A 13,521-nucleotide genomic window follows, 5' to 3' on the forward strand; every position below is an offset into this window, starting at 1 on the left:
GATATATGCAAGATTATATTAAGTACCTATTTATTTAGAACAAACTAAAATCTAAAAGAAAACAAATAAAATAGACCTGAATGAATAATATATTTAATAAATATATATTTATGCCATAAAAAAATAAACTGTACAATATAAATAAACATAAATTAATAAATGCTAGTTACTCAACAATAAGAATAATTTTGGAATAGTAATATTTTTTATGAACAACGTGTTGTATTTTTTTTTTTACCATAATGTATTTATTAGTTAAAAAAAGTTTTTTCAAAATTTATGATTTACAAGTATGGCTGACGATCTCTGGAATTGGTTATATTTGGTGTGCGTAATGTTGGCTCGCCTGACGCCATATTACGCGCACATGCGCAGAAAGACAGGTGGTCGGCGAGTGGCGACTCGACCCAGCTATTCCGACCGAACATCGACTTCTCATGCTCATCATCAGCCGCTATCGTGTTCAAGCAAGAACGACATGCAGTGCTTTGTGTTCAAGTGCTCGTGGTGACATGGCGTCTGTGTTCTAAATGTTGTTTTAATAGCGTCTAAATATTGTTTATTTACAATGAATGTGAATTATGACCGTGTTTGTAGACTGTGCTTGTCATCTCGATGCGAATTACTACCGATATTTCCTACCACCAGTTCGGATGACTCCGAACCTCCTGTCCTCGCCTCCAAAATCCAAGATTGCGTGTCTGTACAGGTATGTAATACGCTTAATATGTGTCAGAAAGGAGATTTAAGTGAAAGTAGACCCTCGGTGTACGTGAGAACTCGTCATCCGCCTCATATAATGACAGGCAACGCTAGTCTAGGTGGAGATGTCGTAAGAACGTCCACCATTTTGTAATGTTCCCCGGCTATCGCTCGCGGCCCGAGTCGTGGCCGTGTCGCGTCGCGGAGCGTGCAGCCGGCGAGGGACGGCCCGCGTCATGAGGATGGGGCTTGGTATTATTCCCGGAAGCTCGCCCGGGAGGGGTCCACGGTTCCACAAAGCTAAGTAGGTTGGCGTCGGGCCGTGGGCATCGCTCGTATCGATTATCGGACGAGCAGGCCGGTGCAGGTCGTCCCTCGCCGCTGTGTGCGTGTATCGAGCGCCACCCTCGAGGGGCTCGCTGGTCGGCTCTCGCCGCTCGGTCGAGGAGCAGCCGCTCGCCGCAGCGCGCTATACCTACGCCTACCTACTTAGTTTCTCCTCGCGCCATATCACGGTCATGAGGCGCGGTTTCGTCTCGTATGTACGAATGATACGCGCGCGTTTTCTGCTTCAGTAACGTGATTGTTGCGCATTATTTTTTTCAGATAAGCGAAAATGACGACCTGCCGACTAACGTCTGCAGGAAATGCTTGGACAATGTTAATAACTGGCATATTTTCAAGACAATATGTGAAAGGACACAAAATAGGTTACAGTCTTTCATTAATAAGGACAGCAACCTACTAGAAGAGGTGGGCATTTTTAATAAAATATGTGAACATCTTGATAGCCAGTTGTCAAATATTTTTCATCAATTGTTTTTTTTTCGGAATTTCAGGTCAAAATAAAAAATGAACCAATGTCAGATGAAGCCTATGATGATGGAGTGGTTATTGATGGATCTTACCCTGACATTGAGGTATGATATTAATTTTTTTTAATTATTTTTATTCTTATACAAAGGTGGTCAGATTTTGATAAAAATCATAAGTTTATAATATTATATTTTCAATAGGAATGACTTATGATTTCATGTCAAGGACATGTGCATAACAGATGCCATGTCATCATTCCACAGTAAGCATGTAGTAATCATTGCACTTTGTTACAATTATTGTTTCGCTAAGCTATGAATATCTAGATTTGTTTTAGTTTCAAATATTTTTTGAATTACACTAAAGGAAGTTAATGATTTTTTTATCTTTTTAGAATGCTGGATCATCAAATAAAATACAACCTGAAGGTCCACCCATATTGGCTTCATTGGGACTCACACCGAGGAGTGATAAGGTAAAGATTAAGTGCCTATGTTCCTTATCATTGAAATACTTGCCTTTTACTGATATGTAATATTGATGTTTAATATGACACTTTAACTTACATTCTATAAGTTTGTTTAGGAAAATGTGTGAGAATAGTTCAATTGAGTTAATTTCATCCACAGAAATATGTAGACCCTCGAATGGACTGGCAACGAGTTCATGCAATTCTGGACATGGTCCAAGAAGATGAAGTCATAGATTCCCTTCAGTCTATGGAGGAATGTGATGTCATACATCAATCAGACCATGACTCTGAATCGGAAACAGAATTGAATAATGACTCCCTAGAGGACTATGTTGATTGCAAAAATGGATACATGTGCAGAAATAAAAAAATATTGTCAAGGAATCCTAAAATATCAGCATTTCACACAATGACAAAGGTTAAAAAAGTTATTGACACAAGAAAAAGAAATTTTGAATCGAAAAAACATTGCCCTCAACCGAAGTCTGCATGGCAATTATTATTTACAGATGATCTATTAGATTTAATTGTTACTTCAACTAATGAAAAAATAGCAAAATATAGTAAAAAAAAAGCAGATAAAACAAATGTTTCTGAAATTAGAATACTAATTGGAATACTGTATTATCACGGCATAATGCGACCTACACATCAGAAATTCAGTGACCTCTGGAATAATGAGTTTGGAGCGCCTTGTGTTCATAAAGCAATGCAGTTGGAAAGATTTAAATTCCTGCTACAAAACATCAGTTTTGATAATGACGATGATGACAGTATTGTGCAATTTGATGTTATGAAGCGAATGAGGAAATTGTTTGAAATATTTGCACTGAACTGTCGTACGTCAATGGATGTAGGCAACTTAGTTGTTATTGATGAAGTTATACTCCCTGTGCATGGCCCTTGCCCTTTCCGATATGAGATTAAAGGGAAAAACCTTAACAGTGGTGTCAAATTAGTCATGTTATTGGACCCATCTAATTTTTATGTGACAAACTTAGATGTTATAACTGACCCATATTTTGGTAATGACGAAATAGTTGCGAAGTTGGTCCAACATTTGGCAGGGACTGGGCGGACTGTGATTATGGATAGCTGGTTCACATCAAATTCTCTTTTACAGAGACTATTAACTGAATACAAACTTTTTAGTATTGGTGCTATCGGACCCTTTAATGAGTTGGTGCCACCATTATTTTTAACCAAATACAGAAGCAAAAAGATATTTATGAATGGCTTCCTAGATAATGATACATGTCTGACATCTTATGTGCATGAAAATTCAAAAGTAGTTAATATCCTAGCGAATGATCCTAAATATTACAAAAAGACACACAGCAGCCATACATCATCCATCTCTTTGTATAAGAAATATCAGAGTGCAGTTGAAGTGATTGATGTTTTAATGCACTACTACACAACTATGCAACACACAAATGATTGGACACTTTCTTTATTTTTTATGCTTCTCAATATAGCTTCAGTGAATGCACAGGTTATTTGGGCTTCCGACAACACTAATACAATAGTGCAAAGACGTATATTCATAAGAGAACTCGCCATAAGTTTGATAGAAAATGACCAGCCAGTACCGTCTTTCAGTAATATTGATATAAAACGAATTAAATTCTCAACTTTTGAACATGTGACGCAATTTTATAAGAATCGACGTAGATGCAAATACTGTTTTCAATCGAAAAAAATTGACCGCAGAACCAAGCAGTATTGTTTAAAATGTGGTACTTTTATTTGTAAGGAACATACAGTGACTATATGCACCGTTTGTATAGCTTCCTAATTTATTAAAATTGAATATTTTTTTATTTCTTATATTTCAAATTTTATTTAGAGACAAGTGTTTAAAGTTTCAAAAAATAATACTTATAAGTGTCATATTAAATATCAATTTTTAATATTCATTGTACTTACATTAGAAGTTTTTGTATTACACACAAGTAGTATATTGTAGTAGTTGTTAGTTGTGGCACAGCAACAGTATTTGTATGTAAATGAGTTTGATCACTACTTGAAATATATATTTTTTTCATTTCAAGTGCGGTGTTGAGTTTGTCTTGTATTTGTTCTGTAACAGTGTCTTGACACTACACTTGGTTATTTTTTACTATACTGCTACATTTTTAAAATATAGGTTAATATGAAATATATTATTATTATTTATAAATATTATTTTGCTATTTTTGTATATTGTATATTATTATATTATATCGTTGAGGCCAGTCATGGCGTAGAAGCTCAAGCGTGCGACTGTAAATGCGATAAGTTGTGGGTTTAATTGTCACTCAAGGCAATGAAATATTTAATATTTTTATTTTCTTGCTCTGCTAATGAGGCAAAGGACGGCGATTAGAGTTGGAAGTGATTTATAAAAACAGGTCTTAGAGAATTGTTTTATTGATTGTTTAGATTTTAAAAAGGAATACAATTTGTTTTCAACATTTTGCAGTCTTCACATACACTACAAACACAAATATGTATATGTTGTTACTTTTTATATAAATTTTAAATAAATATCCAGCGAAATTATAAATTTGTATGCTCCCAAAATAAAGATTCAACTTATTGGCTTATCATTTTTAAAACTAACGAAGTTTCATTGTTTTCCTTAATGATAAAGATACATGCAAACTATTACAAAACAAGTTCATTCAATTATGAATTCTAATTTAGTATTCTTAAACTATACTGTACCAATGGCATGGTAAAAATTATTATATAAGTATTTGTTGTATTTGTATATTTAGTTATAAAGTTAATCAACCTACATGCCATTTTTTTGGTTGACAAGCATGTAAAAGTTTAGTAAATATTATAATTAAAAATTCTTCTTTTACTCTCTTATTACAGTTGTTTTTCCTGCATGGCAGCATTTTAAAAGATACTTATTAAATTTCAATTGACTACTATTTTCAGGGCATGGAAAGCGAAAAAGAAGAGGATTATGAAGAGGAAGATGAACAAGAATTGCTAGAGCCTCGCTCTTACACAAATGTACCAAATATGCCTGAAGTATCGATCACGGTGATGCGGCCAACTGGGGAAACCTTGCACGCACGTCAAGGTATACAGCAACTTGCGTCCAAAGACTGCCTAGTCTGTGGAAGATCCTACAGATATTCTCATAATGCAAGAAGACATGAGCTTACTGCTCATGGCTTTGATAGATACACAAATAAGGTCACAAACTTGAAATCTCGAACTCACATGCAACCTAAGTTTAGACCTAACCCATTTAATCCGAAGGCGCGCCTCATGCCAAACCCAATTAGTCATAAAATGCAGTACCCCAAGTCCATGCCAAACAAAATGATACCGCATAAAGTTGTTGCACAACCAAAGCCAATACCTATTCGGACCGCAAAAACTCCTCAAAATAATTTACCGTATCCTCTTAGAATAAAAGCTCTAAAAGATTTGCAAATAAAGAAAAAAGAACCTCAAATTTTAAAAACTTTATTGACTTCCAAACCTGAGGTGTTAGTTTCTGAACCTGAAATAATAAATTCGGGCCCAGAGAGTCCTGAAACATTGATTTCGGAACCCGAAATTGCGTCTTTCCAAGTAGAAGCAATTCTGTCGGAACCGGATACGTTTGTTAATACACATCCGGATGATGAAGATGAAAATAATCAGGGGCAGAATTATGACACTGTTGACATGGATTCAGATAACGAAATTGAAATTGCACGCCAGGAAGAAAATGAGAGAAATGAAGAAGGGGAGGAAAATTGTGTGGAAATCGATGGCGATGATAATACACAAGACGAGAATAATCTACAAGAAAATCATGACGATACTGGGAAAGATCATCACAATGACAATGTTGAAAGTCAAGATATTGATACGGAGAACAATGTTGATGGAGATGGTAATTACAATGACGCCAAAGAAAATGAGTATGAGAATAACGAAAAGGAGGGTGAAGCAATGAATCATGAAGAAAATGACGACGATGATGATCTACCTCCTATGAATATTGCGCCTGTCGTCGAAATAAATGAGGAGATGCAAACAAATTCTTATAATAGTGATGGAAATGAGGAAGAGTTGGACGAAACGGTTGACCCCAATGATACCGTCGATAGAGACGGTGAAGCTGACGGGGAGGGTGACGCTGAAGGGGAAGAAGGGGAAGGTGAAGATACAAAAGATCTTGACCCCAATAAAGTTTACGTAACGAAAACACAACGAGATTTTATACTCAAATATAGAGATATTATAGAACAAATAAATACTAAACGTTGCTTATGTTGTAACAAAGAGCATCCCCGCAGAAAAGCGGTCATTCAACATTTGCAAAAGAATGGCCATAAGGTTCCTAAACATACATGCTATAATTGCGTTGTCACATTCACCCATATAGGAGCCTTATTAAGCCATATGCGATCAAATACGTGTACAGATCTGTGGAAAATTATCTACAACGAAAATGGGATAACTGATGATATAGTACTGGAAGACGAACCCAAGGACACGAAAGTTCAGTACAAGGACATCTTGAATGCGAGATCATATGCATGCAAGTTGTGTCCGGCCAAATTTCAATTAAAACAATTTATTATGAAACATATTCTTGATGTACATGAGGATGGACAATCTCGCGTTCCTCATTCATGCGTGCACTGCGGTTTGCGTTTCAAAGATAAAGCTATAGGAAAAAGACACATTCGTAATGGAGAATGTACTGTTTATATTTCTTGTGATTTATGTTCCGAAAAGTTTTTAAATTTACAAGATTTCAATGATCATGCCGTAGCAGTGCACGCGGGTAGTTTTGATCCCGACAGTCAGAGCAAGTGCGTCGACGGCCGTCCCACAGACTGTCCCATATGTGGAAAGAAGAACAGCAGTTACCCTAATTTGGTAAAACATTTGAAGTGTATACATAACGAGGAGAAACCTCATCATTGTCAACATTGCGACTCCAAATTCGAGCAAACTGCTGATCTTAACAAGCACATCTATATGGAACACTCTGATAGGACGCTGGGCATGCAGTCTTCCGAGCCCGATATGACTCTCGTGAAAGAAGAAGCAGAAGAGTACCACTACTCGTGTACAGAATGCAACTCTATTTTTGAAACTGTCGATGCATGGACAGACCACCAGGTCGCTGAACACAATCAAGTAGCTCACCATTGTGATCAATGCGAGAAGAAATTTTTACGCCCGTCAGAACTTGCGGAGCATAAGAACACTCATTTAAGAGTTAAATTCTATCCTTGTAGTATTTGTACGAATTCTTACAGCACACCTTTAAAATTATCTGAACATGTACAGCAGGTCCATCCTGGAGCAGGTAAGACGCCAGGAGACACGGAATTCTTTTGTGACATTTGTATAAGATCATTCAAAAGCCGCCAAGCTTATTCTAATCATATGCGTATTCATGCGAAAGTGCCTACCACTAATAGAAAACCTGGAGAAAATAAAGGTTTTGCGCCCCAAATTATAGGGAAACCTATACGCCAGTTTTCTATGCAACCAGGTTTTAGTCCATATGTTCCAAATGCTCCTTATTGCTGTGATATTTGTGGAAAAGGATTTATGCACAAAAAGAATATATGGAAACATAAGAAGGTGCTACATGCCGATCTTCTCGCTGATAGAAACGACAGCGAGGAGAACACAATGCAAGCGTCTACTGAAGAAGATGAATATAATATTGATGAAAATGGCGCTATTTTGTCGACTCCGCAATTTAACAGTTTTAATTTTACAAATTTGTCTAATAATATGCAACAAACATCTCAAGATGCTTTACCATACTCTTGTGATTTATGCTACAAGAAGTTCCCTCTAAGAACCAGTCTTTGGAAACACAAACGGGCAAAGCACGGAATTAATGCGAGTGCTGGTACAACGGAAACTCAAACACAACCTTCCAATGAAGGCACGAGGTCTAGCTGCACTATATGTAAAATAACCTTCACAGACAAAAAATCTTACTACCGTCATAGAAAAAATGTTCACAAATCATCAGTACAGATGTGCAAAATATGTGGAAAGCCACTGAATTCGACATTAGAACTTTATGAACATCTGAAGGCAGCGCACGCTCGGGAACTGCTAGGTTATAATTCAAACCAGAGTTCAAATAAATCCCAAGACGTAAGTCAAGACATGGACGTGGAAGACGACGGAGATCAAGACTCTGTCGATCCCAGCATTGACTACCAGGCACGATACCCCTGCGACACTTGTGGAAAACAGTTTGTGGGACTGTTAGCTTTACAGAACCATCAGTGTATCAATCAGATTCATAGTCAACCACAAACATTTGATTGTGAAATATGCCACAAGAGCTACACTTCCATTGCGGCCCTGAAAAGTCACCGCGGCTGGCACTTGCGATCTCCTGACGGCAAGGCCGCTGCTAACAACTCGGGGCTTTGGATGCCTCAAAACAAAGTAACCAACAAAGTCAGCAAACACGAAGTCGTAGATATTGTTCAAAACACTCGCTCCTCGACATCAGCAAACTTAGCCAAGAGACGGTTACCGCCCGAAGTGGAAGTGACCGTAGTCAACCCTAATAAAAAATTACGATCTGACGATTCCATAGACTTGGATCATCAAAATAATTATTCTGGAGGGCCAGAAGACAGGTACTGTAATATTTGTGATAAGGAGTTCACCAAGCGAGCTGCATACCAGCGCCACATGGACGAGGTGCACCAGCCGAACTCTGTATTCTGTCCAGTTTGCGACAAGTCGTTTACACGAAAATCCACCTTAATTGTACATATGAAGAAACATTACGAGGGCGGCGAGGGCAGCTCCGGCACACAAATAGATGAGGACGTCCACGCGTGTGAAGTGTGCGGCGCGCAGTTCGACACCGTGAAGGATTTGAACACCCACCACGCGATGGAGCATGGGGACGAGGCAGACGACACGGGGGAGTCTGAGGACGACGGAGGAGCTGTGGCACCACCTGGAGAGTTCACTTGCGGCCAGTGCGGGGACGGGGTGGCGACCCCTCGCGACCTGATAGCTCACAGGACAATGCACTCGACTCCCACTAAGTTCTTCTGCAACATATGCAAGGTTTACTTCGCGAGAGCCCTCGACCTGTCTTCGCACACGCGGGCGAGGCACTCTGATAACGAAAAAGTGTTTTTCCCTTGCGCCATGTGCGACCGGTTTTATATGAACAAAAAGAGTTTACAGAGACACATCGAGATGGCCCACTGATCGATAATGCCACACCAAATGATATATAGGGTAATGTTCTCGTCGGAGGTCTAAGTGATATTATAGTGTCATTTTCTATTGTAAATATGTCTGGTAATTGGTTCCGATTACCCATGTGCGCGGTGGTACTTTATTATGTTTTACTTATTTCGTCATTCCTCGGCTGCCCCTCGGCGTGTAGAATTTTAATTTTTTTTGCTATTTTAAGTCTTGCTCATTTTTGTTATTTATTTTATAAATCCATTTTAAATGACACGCCAGCGTCCTAGCTTGTGTTTGCTGGCATTGTGTCGAGTAGGTTAGATATTATGATTATTATTATTATTATTGATAACGCGTTGGCAAATAAGAGAATGTATTTTGTTTATCAGAATTGGGCCAAAATGTTGATGATAGTCAGTACCCGCGACAGCGGTGTAACTATTTATATGTAAGTTTGACTTATTACTTTGCGTCGGTACTTTTATTATTAAATTTAATTCGGTTTTTACTTTAGAATGTAAATATCTTAATGTTTATTTACGAATTCGGTTATTGAGGAAGCGTGCGTCTGATTAAGTTTCATTAAAATGTACTGATTATTTTATAGTAATTTCAAAATGTATATTTTATACAAACTAAATTTACCACTAAGGGCATATTTCCTCATCTATGGTCTTACTGCTAGTAGTGGCCTAAGTATGTTTTTTTTATGTGCGTTTTTTTAATATTTTAGGTTCATATTTATATAAGAATCATACAAATTCACATTGTAATAGTGCCAAATATTTGGTTAATTTAGGTTAAAAAAGTGAAACTGAAAAAATGCATTTATATATCATGACAATATTAAAAGTACTTATGGATTATTTAATATTTATAAAGAAAAGAAGACAAGCATAATCTAAACAAGAATAATCTTTTAAATTAAATTAATTGTAATTAACATCAAAACATCAGCTTCACGCTGTATCCCGCACAGCGGGTTAATCAGAGGGAACTTAGTAAGTTAAAACAATCCGTTCCCCACTTTGCCACTGCCTACAGTGCTGTGTGCTGATACAGCATAAAGCTGATTTAATTTTATTTTTTTTTATAAATATTTTATAAAATAAATGGTATGTTTTTTGATGCAATCAATTACTCATTAAATGAAAATAATTATTAAATGTATTAATTCGCTGTCATACAATAAAATATTAATAGTTAATTAAAATTCTTAATAGTTTTGTATAATATTGAATCTGTTACCATTGTTACAATTTTTTGGTATACATAAGCATGCTTTGCCATAAATTACTATTTTAAATATAATGTACCTGTATATAATCTAAACTATATTTTTCAAAGTGCCCTATTTATATAAAATGTGTAGTGATTGTGAGACCTATGACCTGTGAGATATGAGACATTGTTGAAAAAATTTAAAACTTAATATTTTTTCTTATTTCTTTCCTCATTTCTTTTGAGAATGGATCAAATATCTATATGTCCATAGATGAGGTTTATTTTTGTCATTTGTGGTTTCAATAAAGTGATTTAATATAAAGGTTGCTCCTGTTTTATTTATTATTCTTATATAAAAAGTTGTAATAAATAGTTACTTACTGTTCAATTAAAATAGTAAAATATTTTGCTGTCGCCTAGTTTCATCAAAATTAAATATCGGTAAATATTTCACACCTTTAAATCCGGTTACTTTGCAAATTTAGGTTACTGGTCATCGATGAAATGGCAAAGAGATTTTATGATGCAAACGTTTAAGTTTAAATAACAACATTCAGTATTTTGGAATTAACTGAAATATATTTCAGTTAATAAAAACTTAAGCTTAGTTTCACACTGTATACTTTGCAATTTCTGCTTATCTCTTTCACCTTAAACCCTTTCATGCATGGTGTCCCGAAGGGTCCTCATGCTTTTCACGTCACCTTCCTCCAGTATCTATATTGTGTTCGAAGATCAATCGAGGACTGACCCTAACACAAATAATTGACCTACCAAGGAACGATCCTTTGAACAGTGAACTACTAAGGAAAGAGAATATATGGGATGTGAAAACAGACAAACATGTAGATTGCACAAAACATTTTAATATAAACTTAAAAAGTCGTACAACAATATGAAAAATTATTATTGACTAATTATATTCGCGGACAGGAGAACCGCTTTAACTATATTATGCAAATATACTATCTTTAACACTTCCATCGAATATATCTTACAAAAGAAAAGAAAAATAAAAAGTATCTTTATTATTAAAAAATCTCATTACACTAAATTGTATTATATTAAACTTACATTATAGATTTTATCTACAAAATACCGCGGCGTTTTGGCCAGTTTTTCAATCGAGCTCCTATTATATATTACATTACGTAATTTAATAATAATAGGGCATCAATAAAGTACATATTAAAGGTACTGAAATTATACAGCTAGACTTAATCTAAATCAAAATATAAAAATAGTAAAAAAATAGTTGCACATTTCTGTATTCAACTTGTCATTGCTGTGCATCGAGAGGGTGTCGGCACACACGGGGTGCATTTTATCAATAATTTTATACAACATTTAGATTCTAATATATTTGAACGTAGTTATCCTTACATTTAGTAAATGTTTTAAATGTAGGGAATCGTTTAATATTGTACGCCGTGTGAGTCTACACGTGGCGCGTAGCGTCGCCAGGTCCAATTCAAGGTGGAAGTACAAAAGCGGTATGAGCATCTAAGTTGCGACTTAAAAAAATATTGCATTAAATTTTAACTTGTGCTGCTTGTACCCTCCATGTGTGAAAGCCCCAAAGAGGAATAGCACGAGCCCCCCCCAGCGGGACATCTGGCGGCGCTCCACGCGGCAGTCGAGGCACACGTAACAACGACAAGCTGCTTACCCGCACTAGCACAGTTTTACCTATAGCTAACTTTGACCTCGATTGAAACACTGAGCTCAAGTGCCAAGTGAAATATAAAAAAGATAAATAACACATAGTATTTATTTCCATGAATTTGCATGCACCCGTTAGTTTATGATTTGAGAAATATTTTTTTCTATCATTTATCCATATCCATGTCTTTTATAACAATATTATATAAATTTACCATACAGACTAAGACCGGCCGCCGCTCGCAGTCGGCCGGCAATGTACACGAGGACTAATATCTTCTTAAAAAAATACTGTTAGATTGAAACGTAGCTAATCCTATAATATTTATGTATATTATAATTATAAGGGTACAATCGTACAGTGATGATACACTAGGTGAGATCTCCGACGCCTTCGGGCGGCCCGCCGCGCCGTCCGACCGCGTCCCACCGGATATGCAAAGGTTTGTTTATTACATACATGTCTTTATATACGAACGCTATATTCTTAGAAAGTATCAAATTATTTCTCAATATTAAAAATACGTAATTTCTCTATTGGCCTTTCGTATCCACGTGAAAAATTAGACATTCGCGTACGAATATATATCATATGTATACATATTTAAATATCAGTATTCTTTTAGATCGGAGGACGTATGTATACAGGCTCGCTCTAGAAGGTACGTCGTCGTAGGCGCACGCGGCCTCTCGGCCCCTCGCTCCCTTAAACACTACGAATATCTATTACATCGATATCGAACGAAGACATAAAACCTCGACTCGGCTTTAAATAGTACGAAAATAAACAGCCGCGAGTCGCGCGGCCGATATCGCTCCTATCGATAAAGTTACACATCGACGCAACGAACGAGAATACAAAAGTTATGGAAAATCGTACGGATATCACAAGCGGCGGGCGGCGCGGGACGCCCCCGCGGAACATAAAAAATAAATTGCGGCGCGCGTCTCTCTCGTAGTCGCGGGCAGGGCAGGGGCTCTAGCGGCGGCCGCCTCAGTTGGCCAGCAGCAGGTGCGCGGGCGCCGCCGCCTCGCGCCGCGCCACGAAGTAGGCGGCCGGGTCGGTGGCCGGCGACAGCGCGCGCGCCGCCAGCTGCTGCTGCACTGCGCGCTGCTTGATGTAGTTGCTGAATTCGGTGGGCGACATGCGATTGGCACGCTTGCTGCTCGTTTTCAGCTTGGTGCTGCCGAACTTGGTCTGCGCGAAGGTGGCCGTCGTGAAGGTTAGCGGCTGCGCGCGGAAGGGCGGACCCGGAGAGAACGCGGCCGGCGCGGGCGGGGACGGCGCCGCCACCGGCTCCACCGGCCGGAAACACTGCGCCTCGGGGTTGAACGCGCGGGTTACCTGCAATTTAAGAAATATTATCAATAACATTTTAAATTAAAAGCTAGAAATACATGTAAAATAATATCAAATGACATTAACAAATACCAAATGTATAATACAA

General features: G+C 37.6%; 2 protein-coding genes across 3 annotated transcripts in view; one reads left to right on the top strand and one right to left on the bottom strand.

Moving 5' to 3' along the window:
• Positions 1-327: 327 nt before the first annotated feature.
• LOC146527813 (uncharacterized) lies at positions 328-10,733 on the top strand. Its single transcript, XM_085205371.1, has 5 exons — positions 328-709; positions 1,309-1,455; positions 1,542-1,622; positions 1,913-1,993; positions 4,922-10,733. The coding sequence occupies exons 1-5, from the start codon at positions 569-571 to the stop codon at positions 9,203-9,205; spliced, it is 4,734 nt and encodes a 1,577-aa protein (XP_085061497.1). The 5' UTR covers positions 328-568; the 3' UTR covers positions 9,206-10,733.
• A 524-nt stretch (positions 10,734-11,257) lies between these two features.
• Tob (Transducer of ERBB2) overlaps positions 11,258-13,521 on the bottom strand; it is a 39,889-nt gene continuing 37,625 nt past the window's right edge. For both annotated transcript variants that reach the window (XM_085205372.1, XM_085205373.1), the window contains exon 4: positions 11,258-13,418. In XM_085205372.1, coding sequence (XP_085061498.1) covers positions 13,068-13,418 — 351 coding nt within the window. In that variant the 3' untranslated portion in view covers positions 11,258-13,067. The remainder of the gene's footprint in view (positions 13,419-13,521) is intronic.

Source organism: Heliconius melpomene, chromosome 20 (genome assembly GCF_056956725.1).
Source record: "Heliconius melpomene rosina isolate 202511_hmr_F chromosome 20, ASM5695672v1, whole genome shotgun sequence".
Taxonomy (NCBI): Eukaryota; Metazoa; Arthropoda; class Insecta; order Lepidoptera; family Nymphalidae; genus Heliconius; species Heliconius melpomene.

Coding starts and splice junctions, on each gene's coding strand:
- LOC146527813 (XM_085205371.1), top strand. CDS start 569: ATGAATGTGAATTATGACCGTGTTTGTAGACTGTGCTTGTCATCTCGA. Junction 710..1,308: donor AAGATTGCGTGTCTGTACAG/GTATGTAATACG, acceptor TATTTTTTTCAG/ATAAGCGAAAATGACGACCT. Junction 1,456..1,541: donor ACAGCAACCTACTAGAAGAG/GTGGGCATTTTT, acceptor TCGGAATTTCAG/GTCAAAATAAAAAATGAACC.